Below are 21,667 nucleotides of genomic sequence, written 5' to 3' on the forward strand. Positions count from 1 at the left end.
CCAGATTTAAAATCGAGGCATCCTAAATTAAGTAATTGTGGTTCACAAGGTATGGTCTGTAGACTCCATAAAGTTTATATTTTCTTTACATATTTGTGGGGGAGAGGGCATGTCTGAGCGTTCATCTGGGGAGAGAGGAAGCGGTAAGATAAATTGCTGCTAATTGTGATTGCTATGTTCACAGTGAGAGGAGGGGAGATAAAAGGCTGCCCAAAACCCAAGAGTGGGAGAGAGAGCTTCACACAGCCGGAGAGTGCGCTGTTTGAATGAACATTGTGTTTGAGTGTGCCACTGGACAGCATGCTTGAGTGTTTACCGCTTGAAAGCGTAGTTTGAGTTTTTGTAAAATAAAATACCTTTGAGTTCCCGCTTCCTCCCCAAACAAACCTTATTTCATATCCTGTCAAAGCTCACTCACCAACCTGTGTTTTATGTTTGTCTACTGCAGGGGTTGGGAACTTTTTTGCCCTAAGGAGACCATTTTGTATTTTTTTGGTTGATGCATTTTTTTCGAAAGAGCCATAGCACAAACGAATAATTTACTATTTTCAAAAAAAACATTTTCAATGAAATAAAAATGTTTATATTGTTCATAGACTACTCAAAAACACAAAAAACAAACAAATATACAAAAATTAATAGGTAACATGTTGCAATATGGAATTGAGTAAACGGATCTCCATAAAATTACTTCATTTTACAATTGTTCATGAAAAATGTAACTTCCCTTTTGGGCTGGGTGATTTATAACAAATATTTTAATGATAATCACCTTTAAAATATCGAGATATCTGATTATATGGTCAACCCCCCTGCCAAGGGTCGGTGAATATTTTTGCTTTATTGATTTTGCTTTCAGAATTACATTAATTTATTGAAACACGAAAAGCTTAAACAAAATACATTTTTAAATTCAAATTGCACTTTAAACTAAATGAAATAAGCAATTAAAATAATGTTGTGATTAAAAAAATCTTATATATAACCACCTCCCCAAATCCAAAAATGTTCTGTATCCAACAAAAAATACTAATAGCCTGCAAATTAAGAACTAAAGTCAATTATAAATGTAAAGATAATTATAATAATCATCATAATAAATAAGCCTAATAAATTCTCTTGCGTTCCCAAAAATGCTGCAAAATGTGTTCTTATCTAATGTGTTTGTTTTGCGTTTTGGTAATGCAGTAGGCTGCCTAAAGTAAATTTTAGGCTCAAGGTGAACGTGTCTATTACTTTGATTTAATCACTTTCGTTCACAATGTGTAAGAGCGAACTGCTCTGTGGAAAAAAAGCTAAAACTAAACTCACAACACATTATGAGATGATCGGAGATCATTTGCAGCATTCTCATAGACTACATTATTCATGCAAACAGTTTTCAGTCAAATAAAACGGAAAAGGAGTGATAACTCTTACATGTGCTTGCTCAACGAGACAGGCTCGTGCTGCACAACTCTTAACAAACAGCGAATCAGACACAAGCATAAGCTGCTTTTCGTTTGTTTGTTCTTAAAAATATAATAAAGTGTGTTTCTTCAAACGCGTGTCTTTTTGACTTACAGCATTTCTTGTCATGTGTCACTCCGAGACGTCTTACAGGTCACCCACCTTTTGTGGGTAGATGAGCAAAATTACTCACGCATAAAAAATCTGCATTTGCCTTGAGTTAATTTCCAACCTTGTTCACATGGAGTAGGCTGTATAACAAATTCGGGAGAAAGGAAATCAAAAGTGTCATTGACTTAAAAGCGTTGCAATCGCACCCACACTTTCTGCAGGAAAATTATCTCTAGAAATGTTTAAACGATCATGTGTTGGTGAATGGCGAGACACCTGGCGAGCCAATTGATTTTTAACAAAGACCCACTTGTGTCAGTTCCCGAACCCTGGACTACTGCATGTGTGTTAGTTTAGTTTTATGTTGTATATTAGTTAATAAAGTCTTGTTTATCTTCAAAGAGAATTTGACTGTATTTGATCAAATCATATCGGTCCAAAGAAATCTGTTGAACTTAAAAAGCTGCATTGCTAATAAGCAGTATTTAAATCTATTTGTGATATTATTTTCAATGACCATGAAATTAGTATTACTGTAGGAATTATTCTTATGTGCCGTTCAACTCATCGCTGGCCGAAGACTTTGATCGGACATAAATTTTCATTATATTTTTATTCCCCAAATCAATCTTTAATCCACTTATTGAGCTAAATTCCTTGCATTTGTGGTTGGAATATGATGCAGGCAAAAGCGTAAAGCTATAAACTAACCATTATGCAAATTCCCCACATATAATAGGTGATGAATGCCTATAGACAGCTGTAGACTTTGTACCCTGTCGCAAAGTCACTAATTCCCTACAAAATTCAAAGTTAAAGTTTAAGCACTTTAAAGGAATATTTCCCCCCCTACAATGAAAATTGTCACATTCATGTCATTCCAAACCCATATGACTATAAAAAGATAATATTTAAAGAATGTTGTGATCCCTGTCTTCCATAAAATAGCAGTTGATAGTGACTTGATTTGAGTGTAAAAAACAACTTAAATGTTTTGTTTTTTTTGTATGCCTTCAGAAGACTGGGAATATTAAACAAAAGTTTCATATACTAATTTTATGACACTTTTGGGTTCTTTTTAAACTTTAAAGTGAAGCATTATTAACTGCTATTGTATGGAAATCTGTGATCACAACAGTCTTTAAAATGTTTCCTTTTGTGTAACACAAAAGAAAAAAGTAATATGGATTTGGATTGACAATCCAGTGAGTAAATAATTACATTATTTTGTATTCTTGGGAGAACTACTCCTTTTAGTTATATATTGCCATTTTTCACCATTATTAAATAGGAAGGTTTAGAGGGAGACAAGATATGACAGAGGAGACGAGGGGAAAACAGGCTGGAGAAAGGACCATATGCCGAGACTCTAACTCGGATCACCAGTTACGGAGCCGCAACAAATTTCGTAGCACTGCCAAAAATTTGGGGAATCATTCCATCACTAACCTGAGGAGCGTTAGTGGCTACAAGAAAGGCATTTGTGCGACCAGGATGATCATAGTCATGCATAGCAGCTGCTACATATAGTGCCATGAGTTCCAGAGCAGGCACATTCCAGGCCAGACAGCCATAACTGTCATCTGAGAAAGATGAGCTTTTGGACGTTGCGTATGCCACCCTGCCTGGGGAGATTCCACTGTCTGAATCTAATAAAAACAAAGAAGAACGGCATAAATTGTAACATTATTTTCTTGACTAAAAGTCTGTTATTTGTAGAAAATACATAAAAACTGCCAAATCATGATTTTTACAACCATAGTTTTCATTTTCCTGTATTACTTATATAAATATTAAGGTTTAAATATGAAACCTAGGTCAATTTATTGCAAAGGAATGCAAAACTACTGCAAGGGCATGCAAAACTTATTGATACAAAAAAATTATACAGTACTCCTCCCAGCTCAATTGCCACTTGAGCCAGCAAGTGAAGTCACTGGTCTCAGTGTGATTCAACACCTCTGCTTGCCAGAGCTGGCAGCTGCGTGGACCAGCAGCAGAGTGACTCAGAGTTAACTCCATTTGAGAAATTACAAGGGCCATCAGCAGACTTCAAATAAGCCCCAAAAATGCTGAGCCAGCAGCCACCACAGGTCTCAATTGATATAGAGAATCTCTGATCGATCAACATTTGCACCTCTGGCTGGAATCACAAAAACTGTCCAGCAGCTACGGGCTCTAATTTATAGCTGATGGATCAGAGGGGTATGTGAGACATAATTCGATAATTCATGACTGAGGATACAGATGTTCTCAACTAAATCTGTCCATCATATACTCATTTCAGGAATGTGTGGCTTCTTTACCCTTACTAAGTATTCATTTATCCAACAGTTTTACCCTGGAGCAACATGGGGTTTAGTGCCTCGTTCAAGGGCTAAATTGGGGGTCTGAACCCACAAACTTTCAGCAACCAGCCCAGATCATTTATCACTACACCACCAAACTAGAATGAAGTGTGAGAGCCTAGACATACCTGTATCACTTCCTGTGACATGCTCGTTATTTATTTGCTGAAAGCCTGGGATTGGCTGGGTGGTGAGATACCACACTGCATGAAGGACATCAGTGGCATGGACACGGTTGTGATCTAGAGAATGAACCGGAATAACACTTAAATGCTTTACTGGAAACATTTTCAAATTATACAAATCTGCACTGGGGTCCAAATTGAGAAATACTGAAACAACCAAATCCCCAGTTTTCAAGTTTAACTTCAAGAGTTTTATTCTCACAGGGGATATCACGATAGCCATTCTCCAGAGCACAGAAGTACGTCATGAATTCCCGGACAGGGATTTTGAAGATCTCAAACAGACCTGTGTCATAGAACAAAGTGTACGCCACCTGAGAGAATGTAACACAAACAGAACTTCATTAAAGACAAGACAACCAGTGAGCCATCGAATCCCTGAAGATTAATGCTTATTAGATACTGAACAAATAGTGTAGACAGGGACCATTAGCATTACAATCAACAAATTTAAATTAAATGTCAGTCACATCAGAGGAGTTCTATACAGCAATGGAGGTCTGCAGTTGGTTGGATTTATCGTTAAAGAACTGGTTTTAATTTGTTAAAAAAACAACCATGTTTTACTATCAAACTGACACAAGTAAAAAAATCTTCTATCAACAGAATTTTAATTCTTCTAGTGCATACATTTTGTTTCCAAGTCTACGGCCTTTTATTAGATAAAGGATGTCAAATAAAGGCACCTTTTCAAAAAGTTAATAAGTAATGTGTTACATAACGTGATGGGATAAAATTCCAGCTACAATGTCTACACTGAATGTCTATACTGCTGCACGATGTGGCACAATCACAGCAAATCACAAAATGTTTAATGAACAGTTATGAGAAAATTTGGGCGGGCTACCTGTCATGTCACCACAGAAATAGAAACCAACAATCAACAGAATGTCCCGTCACTCGTCGCACGCGGTTGGTTAGCAAAAAAAAAATTCTGATTAACTTGAGACCTTCTAATCGCTTGCCGCTTTATCGCGCCTGGTTTGGACTCACCCAAAACTGAAAATGTACGCCATCCTAGATGTGTATGACTTTCTTTCTTCTGCAGAACACAAACAAAGATTTTAAGAAGAAAATTATTGCAAGTGAATTGGTACCAAAATTTTGAAGCTCCAAAAGCACAAAAAGGCACCATAAAATTAATCCATATAACTCCAGAGGATATCTCCACTTTCACATTCACATTCTTCTGAATTGATAGAATAATAGGACTTAAATATTGATCTGTTTCTCACCCAGACATATCATATTGTTTCTGAAGTTATAGATTTAACCACTGAAGTCATATGGATTACTTTTATGCTGCCTTTGTGCTTTTTTGGCACTTCGACATTTTGGTACCCATTCACTTGCATTTTATGGACCTACAGAGCGGAGATATTCTTCTAAAAACCTTTGTTTGTGTTCTGCAGAAGAAAAAGTCATATACATCTGGGATGTCATGCTGGTGAATAGATGGTGATAGTTTTAATTTTTGTGTGGACAATCCTTTAAATGGATGAAAAAGTTAACCCAAATTTTGCATTCTCATCATTCCTGGCTCTAAAAGTGGACTTAGATCTCTATTGTCAATCTTTAGTGATGATCCGTTCATGATCCTGATCCTTGGTCCATTAACACTACATTTTACACAAATTATTGTAATAGAGTAGTGCAGAACTTACATAGCTAAGAATCCTTCCAGTCTTCCCTCCCGTTATATCCATTAACTCAAATATCTGGAAGTTCCAGGTGTTGATCTTCTCCATGAGTGCTTCATGCTCTACCAACATGGGATCCAATGCGAACTCCTCGTCTCCCTGCCAGAGATGACACACAGTCAGCAGAGTGAAGGGAGAAGATTATATTTTGTGATCATCTACGTTCTGTTTGGCCTAACAAAAAAGGTTGTGCTGAACCACTCTTAAGTAATTCCTTGTGTCTTTTACAGAGATAAGGAAAACATTTTACTAAGTCAGCTCATTGATGTTATCCTCGCATGCATTTACAGTAAACCCCCTTTGGGCAGAACAATGAACTGCAGGCTTGCGGAGAGATCCACTAAAAATCCACAGCTATAAATCCAGAAACCACATCATAATGCAGAAAAGCATGGGAATGCAAATAAGCACAATGCATCTGCAGCAACATCTCTGCCCAAGTTATAAACTGCTTGGTTACCACACCAGAGCTCTATTCTGCTTGTTCAACAGCTGGCCACTTTAACAACTGCCAGATTGCCAAATAAAAAGGAGTGAGAGAGAGGTAGAATCAAGACAAGGGCATTTCAGGTTACATAAAGAAAATCTCTTCTCGTACAGGGCTTTCCAAGGTATCTGTTATAAACAGCACTTCATAAATTAAAATTACTCGTCCACAAGCAACATTAGATTTTGATATCAGTTCCCGAGGCAATGTTTAACGCCTTATACCCGCAGGGGGGCGTGGGCGGGCCGTGTTTATAATTTTATTACCTTTGTTTTATAACAAATATTCAATCAACTATCATAAACTATGCATCATTTGATAGCTAAAACACTCAAAAATCACGTTCTGAACTTGTTTTTGCAATCAATACACCAGAGAGGAAAGGGTTAAATTAAATGCTGACAGACTGACCCTGTAAATATGAACAAAATGAACGGCAATACTCATCTTTCATCTCCTATGGTTCAGATCAGTTCGGACGAATCCAAGAAACACCAGCATAAATTTCAATGTAAGGGTCTACTCTTCAAAATGCATCCCACTTTTTAATCCAAAACAACAAAAAAATAGGGAAAAAAACGAAATATCCTCCTCAGTTTTCATGAGCGCTTCCAGTTAGAGTAATCCATCATGTTCACTTTTAATGAAATATCGATTCTAATTTGTATTCCAATGTTCAAAAACCATTTCTCCCCCGTAATTTGGACTGTTTCCGATAAAATGAGCCATTCCCTGTTTCTCTCCTTCAATCACAGGCTCCGTAATGACCAAAATATGAAGGGAGTGCAACAACAGGCTGCGGGACCTGTCACTCTCGCACCTCGGTTTTTGATTGGATAAAAGCCACCCAATGTCTGGTCAGCAAAATTTTGATGGATGGGAGTATTAACCAACTAAAACACGATTGCAGTGATTGACAGTTTGCTTCGTTTACCTCAGAAGATCTGTCTAATACATAGGTCTAATACAAGTGCGTCCACTCGTGCGCTCTTCGTCATTTTACGCACAGCGCGCACAGTTTTTACCATTGTTTTGCTACACTGAGCTCGTTTCAACGCACGGATTTATTGTAACATTATATCTAACAATCTACATCATGGATCGTCGACTGAAGAGGAGTTTTTGTGGTGTTGAGAGTGTTTTGGAGGAGTTAATGAGGAGTAGCGACGAAGAACAGCAGAAAGACGCAGAAACAGACATCTTAGACAGAGAGAGCACGGTGTCGAGTGTCGATTCGGCTGAAGAGGAGATGTTTCTCCATGGACTCGATCCCGTATTAGATCGGTAAGTTGAAACACATCATCTTGAGTTTTTATGTTTATGAAGTATTGGCAGTTTTTCTGTTCATATCATGTTTTTGATTATAAAATGACTAGCAAAGACACGAGGCTACACGAGTAGCTAGGTGATAGCTGTATATTATACATAAAGACGTAATATTTATATCACACACACACATTATATTTATGATGCATATAATATAACAAAAATATCTTTATCTTTATCTTTCCTGTCTTTCAGTGGCTTTGGTTTCCAGTTGGTAACAAACCTTGTTAGTGACTGCCTTGGATCAACATAAATACTGTAAATACTGTAATTGCTTTTTTTTCTTTAGTAATTGGATATTTATTATAATTATCAGTTTATTGTAATTTATTTGAGTAAAAAACACTGTTGCAATTACAAATGTTGTTTTCTTTTTATATAATTTATTAATTAGTTGTAAAACGATCACTTTTGAAATGCATACATGAAGTGAGTTTTTTTTTGTTTCACTGTTTTTGCTATCAGAATTGTTCAAAATAAAGAGTATTTTAAAATGTTGTGCTGAAATCATTTTTTCTTGTGTGGTTTGATGAGCAGAACAGTTCTGAATTGATATACATGTATGTAGTATGTAGTGTTTACTCCTTATGTCATTTGGTTACCAGATGTCCATTTGGAGTCTCCAAATGGCCTTTTGGAAAGGACGCCTAGACTTTCCCTGAATAAAAGCTTACAGAAACTACATTTTTGGGAGTATCATCTTCAAATTTGAATCAGAACATGGTCAGACATTCAGTTTTATCTTTATGGTGTTTTCAGGCCTTTAACATAAAAGTCTGATACATTTTTCCCTAAATGAAGTTCATTCATAGAAATCGTGAGTCACTTTCATGTAAATTTGACCTTGTTTTACTCTGTTCCTATGCTACTTTTGAATTAATATGACTCTTGGGTAACAAAGTTTCAAGTGTCTAGTTTAATGAATGTGGACCATATGGTTTAGGAGCTACAGACATTTGTATTTGGGTATGTCATTTTCAGAAAATTCTCAAAAATAGGGGTGCTGGTTAAGAGGATAAGACTTTAATATAATGAAACCATTAGGGGATAAAGTGAAATATTGCATTTGTGTGTGTGCGTTTCACCTCAGGATGTAGTGAGGACTGCTCTGTACTTGAAGTCTGTTCCTCTTCTTCGGACTGGCTTTTCTGTTTTTCCGCTGCTGTGTCTGGAGTTTTCTCCTCCTGAGACTCAGCTTCCATGCTCTCCTCTCGAATCAGATTTTCCCCTCCATACTCCACACCTTCAGCTAAGAAAGAGAGCAAAAGCATCATTTTGACCATCTGCTTACAAGATAACAATATATTTATGATGTATTCAGAAATGATGTGACTGTTGTGAATAATGGTGGCTGTCTTGTAATAATGTACCTTTTAAACCTACCTGAGCGAGTTCGTTGCATTTCATTGGCTGCTGGGTGATGCCCCTCGCCCACTTCCACACTGGAGACACCCTTCAGCATCTGTCGGCCACAACTATTACAAAAACACATTTAAACAAACATCAATTATTAATGTCAATACATACAGCCTAATCAGTCTCATCTTAGTAAGAGAGAAATTAAGGAAGATGTTCCAGAAGTTAAAGTACCTGGTGCACAAAGGGACTGAAGTGGGGCCACGATACTGCTGCTGGAAATCAGGGGAGCTTGGCGTGTAGGCCAGTGTTTTGTGCAGGTTGACGCTGGGCTTGGTGAGGAAATCAGCTGTGTCTGGGAACTCCACCGGAGAGCGTGTGACCAAAGAGGAGCCGGAAACAGCAGGGGGGCTGTGACTCGGTGAGCTGACCGGACTCAGGCTGGGAGAGGCACCTATTGACAGATACAGAAATGGTTGCATGCAGGGTCCAAAATTAACACTCGCCAAGCACCAAATGACTTTTGGACTGTAACTTCTCTAAGATGTTGCAAAATAATGTTTTGAAATTGCAAAGTACAGGAAAGAATAAGATTTACTTTTTTTTTTTTTTTTTCAATGTGAGCAAATCAAATTAAAGAGATCAAACAGTCTAATGAAGATAAGATCAGTCACTGATGTGCATCTTCTAAGAACTTCTACCTCAGAGGAAAATTAACCATAGTAAGTTTAAGAAGGCAAATGGTTATTTTTATTTTGGTCGCAACTCCAGAACTTAACGTAAATTCCTGGCTCTAAGCCACCAAAACCACAATATGAGCAAAAAGTCATGACCTAGACATTTTTGTTAGGGTGCTGTTTCACTGAAAGATGCATTGAGTGACTATATAACCTGGTGCAAATGGCCTATATGAGAAAACAGCTATATAAAAGAATAATTTTCTCAAAAATCTACATTTTTATGGAAATAATGAAAAACTACAAGGGACACACTGTGCCTTTTCAGATGTCCAAAAACAAGGTTTGTTTGTACATAGGCAACAAAAATCCAAATCCAAAAAAAAAGCCTACAAACTATTGTAATTTAAAAAAAGACAGACTACTTTATACATATACATATACCACTCAGCCACAACATTAAAACCACCTGCCTAATATTGTGTAGGTCCCCTTCGTGTCGCCAAAACTACGCCAACCTGCATCTCAGAACAGCATTCTAAGATGCTGTTCTTCTCAACACAATTGTACAGAGCAGTTATACGAGTTCGAACCAGTCTGGACATTCTCTGTTGACCTATCTCGTTTTTTGTTTTCGGCACCATTCTGAGTAAACACTAGACTGTGGTGTGTGAAAATCCCAAGAGATCAGCAGTTACAGAAATACTCAAACCAGCCAGTCTGGCACCAACAATGGGGTTGTGGTGGCGTGGTGGCGTAGTGGCTAAAGCACAGGGCTGTTAATCAGAAGGTCGCTGGTTCGAACCCCACGGCCATTGTGCCCTTGAGCAAGGCACTTAACTCCAGGTTGTTCCGGGGGGATTGTCCCTGTAATAATTGCACTGTAAGTCGCTTTGGATAAAAGCGTCTGCCAAATGCATAAATGTAAATGTAAATGTAAAACAATCATCCATGCGATTATTTAATCAGCCAACTGTGTGGCTGCAGTGCATAAAATCATGCAGATATGGGTCAGGAGCTTCAGTTAATGTTCAAATGAACCATCAGAATGGGGAAAAATGTGATCTCAGTGATTTGGACCGTGGCATTATTGTTGGTACACAATATTAGGCAGGTGGTTTTAATGGCTGATCGGTGCATATATATAAATATATATTTGCAAGATTACTGCAAATTGGAAAACACCTTTTGCAGTGCCTGATAAGGAAATAATACAAAATGGACACTTACACCTGCCATTAGCAGGTGCAGCAAAGACCTGTCCTTGACCCTGATTTTGACACACTGTCAAAATAAGGGTTTCTCCGTATATGTGAATACATAATAGACACTTTGTGTGACTAAATCACACATTTGTGCTAACTTTGAACATACAAGATATGAAAGGAGAGGTAATTATGCTTTTGATAGGCGCTGACCTGGTCTTCTGGGGACAGTATGGCCATAGGAGAGGGTGACAGAGGAGGATCTCTGTTTAGGGATGGTAAGCAGGTTGCTGTTGGGCCCGTTCGATACACAACTCTGGCTGTAGGGTAAAAATGTATAATAGCCACTTATAAGTCCAGTTTACTTTGAAAAAATTACAAAGAAATTCCACCAAGCTTCTTTGAAAGATTTTTATGTGACAGATCAGTCGCTGCCAAATCTCTTTTAAACACTGCCACCCAGAGGATAAACAGAACAATGATACAATACAAGAGGTCCTATTAAACCCACAGATACATCTGACTGACTTCCAAAAATAGTCTGTATGATATCCTATCACATTTGAAACTTCAAACAATCCACAGATATCAGTGCACCACAATCAAAATATAACCAAGGCAAGGGGGAAAAAATGCAAAAGTGACAAAAATGCTCCACATATTTACAAAGTGGAGACAAATAAAAGCATAGTAATTTATTTATTTATTTAATCTGTCATCTATCATTTCATAGATTACTCTATTCCAAGCATGTCTAGTTTTCGGGTTAAGTGCCAGTGCAGACACCACAGTGACATGTAGCTGTAAAATATCAGCAGAGGTGTTTTAGAAAGTCTAGCTAATATGAAGTACTTTTATGAAAAAAGAAACTAAAAGAGCAGAAATTATTATTATTTATTCCATAACATGAAACTATATATTCAAATTATATGGACGACAGGTAATAAAGAGCTGTATAATCTAACATTGGGAATGGCCAATTATATAAAATACTTTCTAGCAGAAAGTTTAGTGTTATGATATCTTGTGCAAAAATGCAGCATAAACTAGCATTAACACTTGTTAGAAGGTCAGAACCTTTGCGATGTGCCAGTGCAGAATCATTACACTTATGTCATGTTCACAACACACCCACGTGCGCCTGCACACACACACACAACAGAGCTTCCCTGTAAGTGATATAATGATGGAAAAAGGGCCTCTTAACGTTATTTGTTGTACAAAACAATACCAGATGGGACTTGTGATTGAAATCAAGTATTTGTCAACCTATGTAAGTCACAAGTCTTAACTATCACCAATCATCACAGAATGACAAGTTTTTGTCTGCAAGCACTTTTCATATAGAGTTCAAAGCGGTGCTTGAAGCTGGCACTGATGCCCTGACACAAATCATGAATGCAACTTCATGATTCATGATGTAGGAAAGAGGATAACCACAGTCTACCGGCAGACTAACAATGTGGAGGATGAGAGTTTAAGAGATTTAATGCACATTGTAATAAAATGCAACCTATAGGGAGACTAGTTAACCTCCAACTTAGACGTTTAATGTTACTTGAATTAGTGCTATTTTATTGCATTTCTTTCTTTATAATGTGGAATACTTTGTCTGGAAAATTATAATAAGCATTTTATTTATTTATTTATTTATATATTTATATTTATATATACAAAAAAAAATATATATATATATATATATATATATATATATATATATATATATATTTTTTTTTTTTGTTTGTTTTTGTTTTCTTTCATAAGATGGAAATACATTTATTTTGATAGGAAAAGTGTAAATTTTCAGAACTTTCAAAAAAATAAAAAAATTAAAATAAAATTAACTGACAGCACAATTTTTTTTATTATAAACAAATAATTGATTGACAATTAATGTAAATGACTTCATATATATAAATATAAAATATGCTCATTGAAATATAAAAAATGTCCCTCGAAATGAATTCCAGAGGGCAAATATTGCCCCATAATAAAAGGTTACTTTCTGAACCTCCAGTACACCCATGCTCCTCAGATTTAACACTAACGCATGTGTCCCAGATGAGTAGAGACAGAGCACTGAGGATGGAGATTGCAGTCATAAGAGATCTGACCTGCTATGCTCAGAGTGAGATCTCTTTCCATTGGTGCGTTCCCAGCGTGAGGCGGCAGATTCCAAGGGAGGCAGAGAGGAAGAGGCAGAACTGCGCCTCAACTGAGGGGTGGGTAAACTGTTCCTGCTGCTCAGACCCTAAACACAAGTCAGTAGTAAAGTTGTACATTAGCAGACACGACTTACGGTTTTGTATGTTGACTTCAAACACCTATTTCAAAATCTCTTGGACAAGGATACTTTTTCAGAAATGTAAGGTCAATGTAAAAATGGTTTGCTATTTTTGTGCATTATCTTTTAAATTTTTGCAGTTTCATGAATTGTTAAAACTGTTTTACTGCTTACATTTAGCTGAAACCCCTATAATAGGCTTTTTTATGGCAGGTTCCATTGTGACTCCATAAAGTGTGAGAACATGTCCCACTATTAGACCATATGGTCACAAAAAGACAATGTGTGCTCAATGTACGTTTCTTTTCACCTGAGCAATACCTATGGAAATGTTCAATAACTTATTGGTAGGATTGACCTTCAAAACAATAAATAACAATAAAATAAAAAAACAATAAAATTGTTTTCAATATTGTTGAAAACAATAAATAACAATAAGTTCCCTCAGAAATATTAGCTTGAGTAAAAAGTGTGAAAGTTAGCCCTAGTCACCTCTATAAATTATCTATAAACCTCCATCATGTGGAGGCTGTATTGTTAAAAAAAGAAATCATCTCTGCTGACTTCTTGTTATCCTGCTCACCTACCTTCAGTGGTTTTCTGTCTCCTCTCTCTGAGGGGTCTTCAATCTCAGCACAGGGGTAAAAACCAGGAAAGGGGGTAAAGGGGTTGACCCGTGGCCGACAGGACCCAGAGAAAGCTCCCATGAGACTGCTGGCGCTGCGCAGTGAAGAGAGAACGTGGGGCGAGAGAGAGGAGTCCATCAGCAGGTCAGACACCAGGTTCCTGGCCTCATTTATTACGGAAAGATCCACGCCATTTCCACTCACTGCGCCCTATGTAATCATACGCAATGAACGTTTGGTTAAAGAAGAATACACGTAATATTTCACAAACCTGTGTATGACACATACTGCCTACTTGTGGTCATTTAGAGGTAAAACAGTATCTCAAACATACAGCATGTGGTCCATCACTGTTTTAGACTTACACAAGTAGTAACTGCAGCAAAGAATGACTCATTCTCAAAGCCATCTATTTGATAAATCCAGCCAAGTGCCAGAGACAGCTTTTGATGATATCCATTCAGCAAAAAAAAAAAAAACATTCATAATGATATTACGGGAAGAACTCTGGGTATCTATAAACTCTGCTAGCTTTAATCCATCTTCAGTCTTGTGTGTACATGCTGAGCTCATTTTATTGATTGTATTTAATTCAGACCTACATAATTTTTTTGAGGGGAGGTGGGTTCTGATGGAAGTAATAAAGTAAAGTGGCGGCACTGCTGCGACCTGTGTGTGTGTGCGTGCTCACACATGTGGTAAAAGTGCACAATGAGCACTTCCTCCAGGCTTTGACGTCATTTGGCAAGCATTATGTGAGCCAGGGTTATCCACTTGCAGGCCTGCCGCAGTAATAAGCAGCAGGCAGATGAAAGCTAAAGGCCTTGGCATGCTAACACGGTACGAACCGTCCTGAGACGGATGATACAAGGCTTGTTCAGACAGAAAACGGACAGTGAGGATGCTGGAAATGATGGCCTGTATGTGATTTACCAAACAGGCCTGTTTTAGTCGTACGCACATAGAACATAATAGCATAAAAACAGTCATACAAAAATGATGACTACCAAGATCAGGGTTTCCAGTTGTTTGTGATTACTGGATAAGGATTAAAAAACATATTTTACAGCGATTACATTCACAAAGAGCAATTTCTAGCCAATACATTTAAGAGTATTACTAGAAGATATTTAAATAGTTTCCGAACTTTTTGCAATTTTAAAATTCCCAGATATTTCCAGGTTTAGCAAAACAGTGCAAACCCTGAAAGATAGCAAGTAAAAACTGTGCGTTACTTAAAATGTAAAATATTTCATAAAGACTAGATTACATTATACGATCATGAAAAGTGAATACAAAATTTAATCAAATTGAGTCTAAGAATGACTGGATATTGTTATTCAGTGTATTGTAATATACAGTTACCTTATAAAAGTAACATGAAAATTTAGTTAAATAAATACACAAATGAGTTTCGCAACATTAAACTGGAGCAGTACTGACCTGATATTGTGGCTTGTACCATTGTTTCAGGTCCCAGTCCCACAGGATCATCTAAAAGGACAAAAAAAAAAACAAAGGCTAATTAAAGCACACTTCATTCACAACTGTCACCCTGCACAAAACCTATGGCGGAAAAAAAAAAACAGCTTATTTTTGTGTTGTAGAAGCGCCTATAATCAATGTTAAAAATAAACACTTCTAGGTATTGCTATGTACTACAGTTAGTTTGATGTTGGAGTGAATATTTTTGTCAACACCTGAACAACACTTTTTGTGAGCATAAAGTTGCTAAATGTAAGCCTTTGTTTTTGAAAAGGAAAAAAAAGACAAAGAAAACCACACTCTAACCACAGTGACACGTCAACAATGGCACTCACAGATCTTATCTTTCCAAACTACGTCATTTGACTGCATTACCACGTTATCTGTCTCAGAGGAATGTCATCCAGCAGAAGCCAAATCCCACAACATTATCACTGAGATAGGTCACAGACTAGGTCTGTTTTCTGGTATCGTGGTGTAGCAACTCCATTTTTACAGTTACAATTGAAAACACTGTTGGCTAAATTATAACAATATGCTCGAATGTTCTGTAAACTATAACTTGTTCTATGAACTGCCATGAGTCTGAATGCATTTTAAATCACCTAATTAGACGCCCAAACTCAAAGCAAACACTTTGCGCACCAGACAAACTGAAAAAAATAAAAATAAAACATTTTAAATGTAACCTAATCAAAAATGCCATTTCAGCTAATGTCTGAAAGCTAAATAATAATGATTTTTTTTTAGCTAATTTAAGTAGCTTTAACCCATTTGGATAGATAATAAATAAAAAATAATAATAACCAAATTAAAATAAAATAACACCAAGATTTTAGGTTAAATCTTATCTGCATGTATAAGAGAGAGTATGCATTTTAGGCCCTGTGATGTGCGCTGTGACAAATAAATTTTCAAAGAACAAATAATCCATGCAGTGTCTAATTAGTATGAGGTCAAAAAACCAGCATGTAAAATAATTATAGGTGTAAAAATGTATCTAAACTAAATTTCTATCAACAATTTTTTTTTTATTCAAAAAGCCATTAGAGTCTAGTTTACTGCTTGCAACAATCAAGGCAGATAAAATAACTTAGTTCAGGGATCAACTTTTGCATAAATGATTGTAGCATCCAACCAAGCACAAATCAATGAGTTCGGTGGTGTTATCAATAAAATGTGATTATGTTACAGAGCTTTAATAATCAGATAAGGCTTGACAGAACTCTCAGCCCATGGTACTGACTATGTGAGCCATCGCTATGCTAAACATAGAGAGCCCACTGTACTTGAGCAGCATCTCAGTGTTTGACCACAAGGGGGAGTTCTAGTGATATTTGCGAGAACAGCCTGCTCTAACTCAGCACATCAGACAAAGTCCCCTGCACCTGTGCTGGCGATGTCATGTGTCACTTCAAGAGGCTCTGATCTTTATAACCAGCAGCACTCACAGGTGCTCAGAGCTGTCCAAACAGCATGACCAGCGACTCTTACACACCCCACACAAACACACTCAGCTCTCATTTAGAAACAGATGGATCTGAAAACACGAACCTGTGAGACTGCAAACTTCTTGCTTGTGGCATACAGCCAAAATAAATAAATAAATAAATAAATAACAATAAAATCACATATATAAAATCATACAAATAAAGGATCATTAGAGCATAAATTTCTCTACAGTCCATGTTTGGAATATTTGGAACTGCTCTCTCCTCAGATCAGATGTTTTACTGATCAGAAAAAGATGATCCCTGTTAGTCGTCAGCATCTGCTTAACACTGGATTTTTTGTACAGCAAATATGTACTGTCATGGCAACCTGACAGAGGTTAGCAAACAATGGTACAAACATCATGGCAACCAGGATGGCGGGAGCTAGATGGAGGAGAGCTGTGTCAGAAGAAGGTGTCCGACAGTGTGAGCACTCCCTCATAAACACACAGCAAATTTTTGTGGGTCAAAAATGACCATTTCAAAACAATAGATTTTCAGGACATCAATCAATGACTGGAAAAAAACTCTCACTATCAAATGTATGGCATACACCTGCATGTTATCTTCCTAAATTCTGACACCACCACTTTTAGAAAGGCCCACAAGGTCACTGTGAGTCTAAACATTTACTCAATCTCACATTTAATCTCGCTTTACTTTTTGTTCTCTATGGTCTATTAAACTAGTAAACTTTAAAGAGAGAAAGTTAGCTTAAAAGAAAAATAAAGGCGTGGTCAGTTTCTTAAGACATCAAATCTATTTCTTTGAAAGTGTGTTAGAATTTTGTGTATATGAGTTAATGACAAATAAGGATATCCAAGATGATGAAAATCTTTCTTAAAAAAAGTTTATATATGAAATATTTTGTTGTTGATTAAAGATTAGTTGATTAAAATGTCAAGTTGTGTAACGTCTTGACATTTAAAAGTGTCAAAAAGACATTTAAAATGTAAAAGTTAAAACTTTTTAAAAACATTAAGTACAAATTAAAGTTTTACTTAAATATTTAATATTTTGGGGTGAACATATGTCAATCATTATTCTTGCTTTAATATAAAAACATATTTCACTTTTTTTTTTTTTACAAATTCTAGATTGTATTGCACTACTATGATGGCATTATAAGAGTGTCTGTGAGTGTAGACGTGTGAGTGTGTAAAAGTGTAGTGTGTTTGTGTGAAAGTGAAAGAGTGATAGAATCTCAGCCGAGAGGCTTAATAGCTTCACACCACCAGGAAGCACAAGAGCAACAAGAGCTGGCCAAACAAAAACATCACTATAAAGCCCACTGAAATACAAAGAGTTTGTCAAAGGCTTCATCAACACACAACAGACCTGCTAGTGACAGAACAAGGAACCAACCACTGATGAGCACTGACATATCATCTTACATCCCATCCACAAACCAAACACATTTAGAGAGAGAGAGAGAGAGAGAGAGAGAGAGAAAGAGAAAACACTAGTCTGTAGTTTTATGGAAATGAGAAACACTTATTTTATTAAATAAAAAAGACAAACAGTTTGGATTAATTTGTTGTTATAAGAAAACATTGCATGATCTTAGATTTACTGTAAGGTAATGAAAGGGTGCCACAATGTCAAACTCCAAAATTGACGAATATGTTGTTGTCATTCAAAAGCTATTAAAAAAAAACTTTTTCTATTCGTACAGGTTAGTACAGGGCTTCCCAGCCTGGTGTTTATGATGGATCTACAGAGAGGTTTCATTAAATTGTTGAAGAAATGCCAATGGCAAATTAAATTCCATGGAAATGTATATATAAAAAAAAAAAATATATAATTAAAACCATGAAAATAGAAAACCTCTAAAATAAGAAATACATATTTTAATTTTAATTACTTGCGATAACATGAAGATGATGTGATATTAATTATATGTATTAAAAGGTTCAAGTAAACATGAAATCATGACTTTAACGCACATTCCTGGTCTTATTTTGAATTAATTATCGATGTACATTATTCCAATGTAAAATGTTTGTTAACGTAATCTTTCATCAAATGAAAAAAATCTTTCTCCACCTCTGAAACAACTTTCATTTTCTGTTGACGTCACCAAGCCCTCTTAACTTTTCATGACCTAATATAACCTAAAATAATTCCTAATTGCCCAAAAATAAAGTCTACAGTTTTTTCTGTCCAATGTACGTACAGAGAAATGGCTATTTCATGATAAATTTAACAATACTTGACTTTAAAAAATTTCAAGGGGTACTTTAAATTATTTACGTCATAGGAATTTAACTGGCAAAAAAGATTGGGAACCCCTGAGTTAATATGTACTGTAGATAAAACTATTCTAAATTATTAGAATCTGGTTTAAGCCGGCAAAACAAATGGACTTTGGAGAGCCCTATCTTGAATGGTAGCAAAAGTTATGTATGTGTGTGTGTGTGTGTGTGTGTGTGTGTGTGTTGTGTGTGTGTGTGTGTGTGTGTGTAACAGAGATGAGCATGCCTCAGTCTGTGTTCCTGTGGGTGTCGGGGAGCTGACGTCAGTGCAGGCTAACGCCCCTCACGGTTGAGCTAGTCTGCAGCAGCTGTGAGTGTGGGAAAGTCCTGGCTACTCTGCAGTCAACTCCAGCCAGTCTCACAAAGACAAGGTCAACGGCCCATCCTCAAGTCTAATCTGACCCCAGAGACGATCACATTTCACACTAAACATTTTGATTTTCCGGCCACAATAATCTGGATTGCACAATTTACATTCTTCAGGCAAAATATGTAATGTTATACATGAAATCAAACATAGCAGATGACATGCTTTAGCAATTCCCATTTTTAATCAAATATATATTGGGATAAGACTAAAAACATAAAAGGTGAAAATGCATATACGTCACCATATCTACCCATCTAATTTAAACATGCACTCAGTAAAGTTTTGTTTAACCCTCTGGGGTCTGAGGGTGTTTTGGGCCCTGGTGAAGTTTTGACATGCCTTGACATAATTTGTGCTTTTTTCAGTTGCTTAAACTATTAATGGCTAAAGTCTGATGATACTGTATTTAGCACAAACTGGGCTAAAATAATATCTTAGCAACATGTGTGTACATGTTTGTATTTTTGAGAAAATAACGTTTATGCGTGGTTTTTGAAAAAACTAAAGTGTTAAGTAATTGAAATAAGGGCATATAACACATACTTAACATTTGTCCAAAAGCCTTTTAAAAAAACTGGATCTTGCAGCCTAGAGTTTTTACTACAAAATGATGTGAAAACCATCCTGATCACTCATTCATACAAAACAATATACTAATTAAACTTTTGTAAGACAATTTTAGTGTTGAAAAGGCGATATGCGAGGAGGCGTGAACTATCATGAATACTGTGGTAATTTACACCTGAGGACACAAAAGACGCCTCCCCTGGGCATATCAATGAGGAATGTGACAGAGAGAGAATGAATGTGAGGAGACTTAATGATCAAAATCAAGTTTTAAGTTAAAAGAGGTAATCTGACTGTACATTTTCTTTAAATAAAGACTTAATTTTAGACCTACACTACCGTTTAAAAGAAGTCTCTTCTGCTCACCAAGACTGCATTTATTTGATCCAAAATACAGTAAAAACATTGTGTGAACTCTTTTAAAAGAACAGTTTTCTATTTAAATATATTGTAAAATGCAATTTGTGATCAAAGCTGAATTTTCAGCATCATTACTGCAGTCTTCAGTTTCACATGATCCTTCAGAAATCATAATATGCAGATTTTCTAATATGGGCATATTTAAAGTGCATTTTACTCATTTACACCTGAACAGATATTTGCAAGCACAAGCTTTGTTTATTATAATGAGGCAGCATAAACACTAGTTAAAATATAATCTAAACATTCATATTATTTTTATATCATATTTATTTCATACAGCATACAATTTAAATACCTGCTTTAAATAAACAGCATTTAAATGTAACTAAAACATGCTTATTAGGACATATTTCAAATGTCAATACTCTAAATCCTGGCTAACAGGTCTGGAAACAGTCCTACTAGTAAAATATGTACATGTTTATATAAAATAGCATGTCAGCTAAAGAAAACTAAATGACTTACTCGTCCGAAATTGTATCCTCGGCTGGATCAAGTCTCTCTTCAAAATACAAACGTTCATCGGAGTCCAGCTCTTCTTCTGAGGAAAATGTTAACTCTTCCTTAATATCCAGAGTATTTTAAGTTGTTTCCGCTGTAAAGATGAAAAGATCCAGCAGGACGCGCCGGCGCGTCCGTCGACCCAGAGGGTCAAGTTGTGCTGGCTGTGGTATTGGACTTATACTAACACTTCAGCAGTTTGGAAGCAGGATTAACATAAAAGCAATCTTTTTTAGTTACCTTCAGCATAATTCATATATTCAGTGAGCAAAAGTTTCCAATAATAGGTGAGTTACTGAGATAACATGAGCCGTATTTCTTTAGTCAAGTGATCGAAGCACGGCGGCCCCATGGCGCAGCCCCTCTTATATTACAATGCCGATATTTTTTGTTATATTTTTCAAAAGTACTATTACTTAAGGTTAAATGTTTTTTAATAATGACAAAATTACTTTTTTCAGTGCACCTTCAATAATGCATTTTTCATTCCAAATATAATTATCATCTGACTAACGTTTCAAGTTAACTCCAAATCTGCTCTGGATCCTTGAACATGAGTACAAAAAACAAACAAAAAACATTTTAATCCATAATGGCTCACAGTCTTAGTCATTACAGTATTATGCCATCTTAGGGAAGATTGTGTTGTCAGAAGGAGCTGGCATGACTTTGGAACACTCCCGTAGTGGGGGTGGACAGGGAGATACCACAATATCCTGTGCTTTTCACATGGAAGCAACACTTCAATCTGATCTGAACTACAGAGGGTAGTAACAGATATAGCCCAAACCAGTCATGAGCTTTCAACGTTCCACTTGA

General features: G+C 36.4%; 1 protein-coding gene across 1 annotated transcript in view; it reads right to left on the reverse strand.

The window, feature by feature from the left end:
• Positions 1-21,667, reverse strand: part of pde3b (phosphodiesterase 3B) — a 69,591-nt gene that overhangs the window by 7,345 nt on the left and 40,579 nt on the right. Inside the window, exons 2-12 of the mRNA XM_052145539.1 lie at positions 15,198-15,248; positions 13,716-13,964; positions 12,959-13,095; positions 11,058-11,164; positions 9,197-9,416; positions 8,990-9,081; positions 8,692-8,855; positions 5,758-5,892; positions 4,296-4,407; positions 4,037-4,150; positions 3,010-3,209 (exon numbers count right to left, since the gene is read on the reverse strand). Coding sequence (XP_052001499.1) covers positions 3,010-3,209; positions 4,037-4,150; positions 4,296-4,407; positions 5,758-5,892; positions 8,692-8,855; positions 8,990-9,081; positions 9,197-9,416; positions 11,058-11,164; positions 12,959-13,095; positions 13,716-13,964; positions 15,198-15,248 — 1,581 coding nt within the window. The remainder of the gene's footprint in view (positions 1-3,009; positions 3,210-4,036; positions 4,151-4,295; positions 4,408-5,757; positions 5,893-8,691; positions 8,856-8,989; positions 9,082-9,196; positions 9,417-11,057; positions 11,165-12,958; positions 13,096-13,715; positions 13,965-15,197; positions 15,249-21,667) is intronic.

Source organism: Xyrauchen texanus, chromosome 2 (assembly GCF_025860055.1).
Source record: "Xyrauchen texanus isolate HMW12.3.18 chromosome 2, RBS_HiC_50CHRs, whole genome shotgun sequence".
Lineage (NCBI taxonomy): Eukaryota > Metazoa > Chordata > Actinopteri > Cypriniformes > Catostomidae > Xyrauchen > Xyrauchen texanus.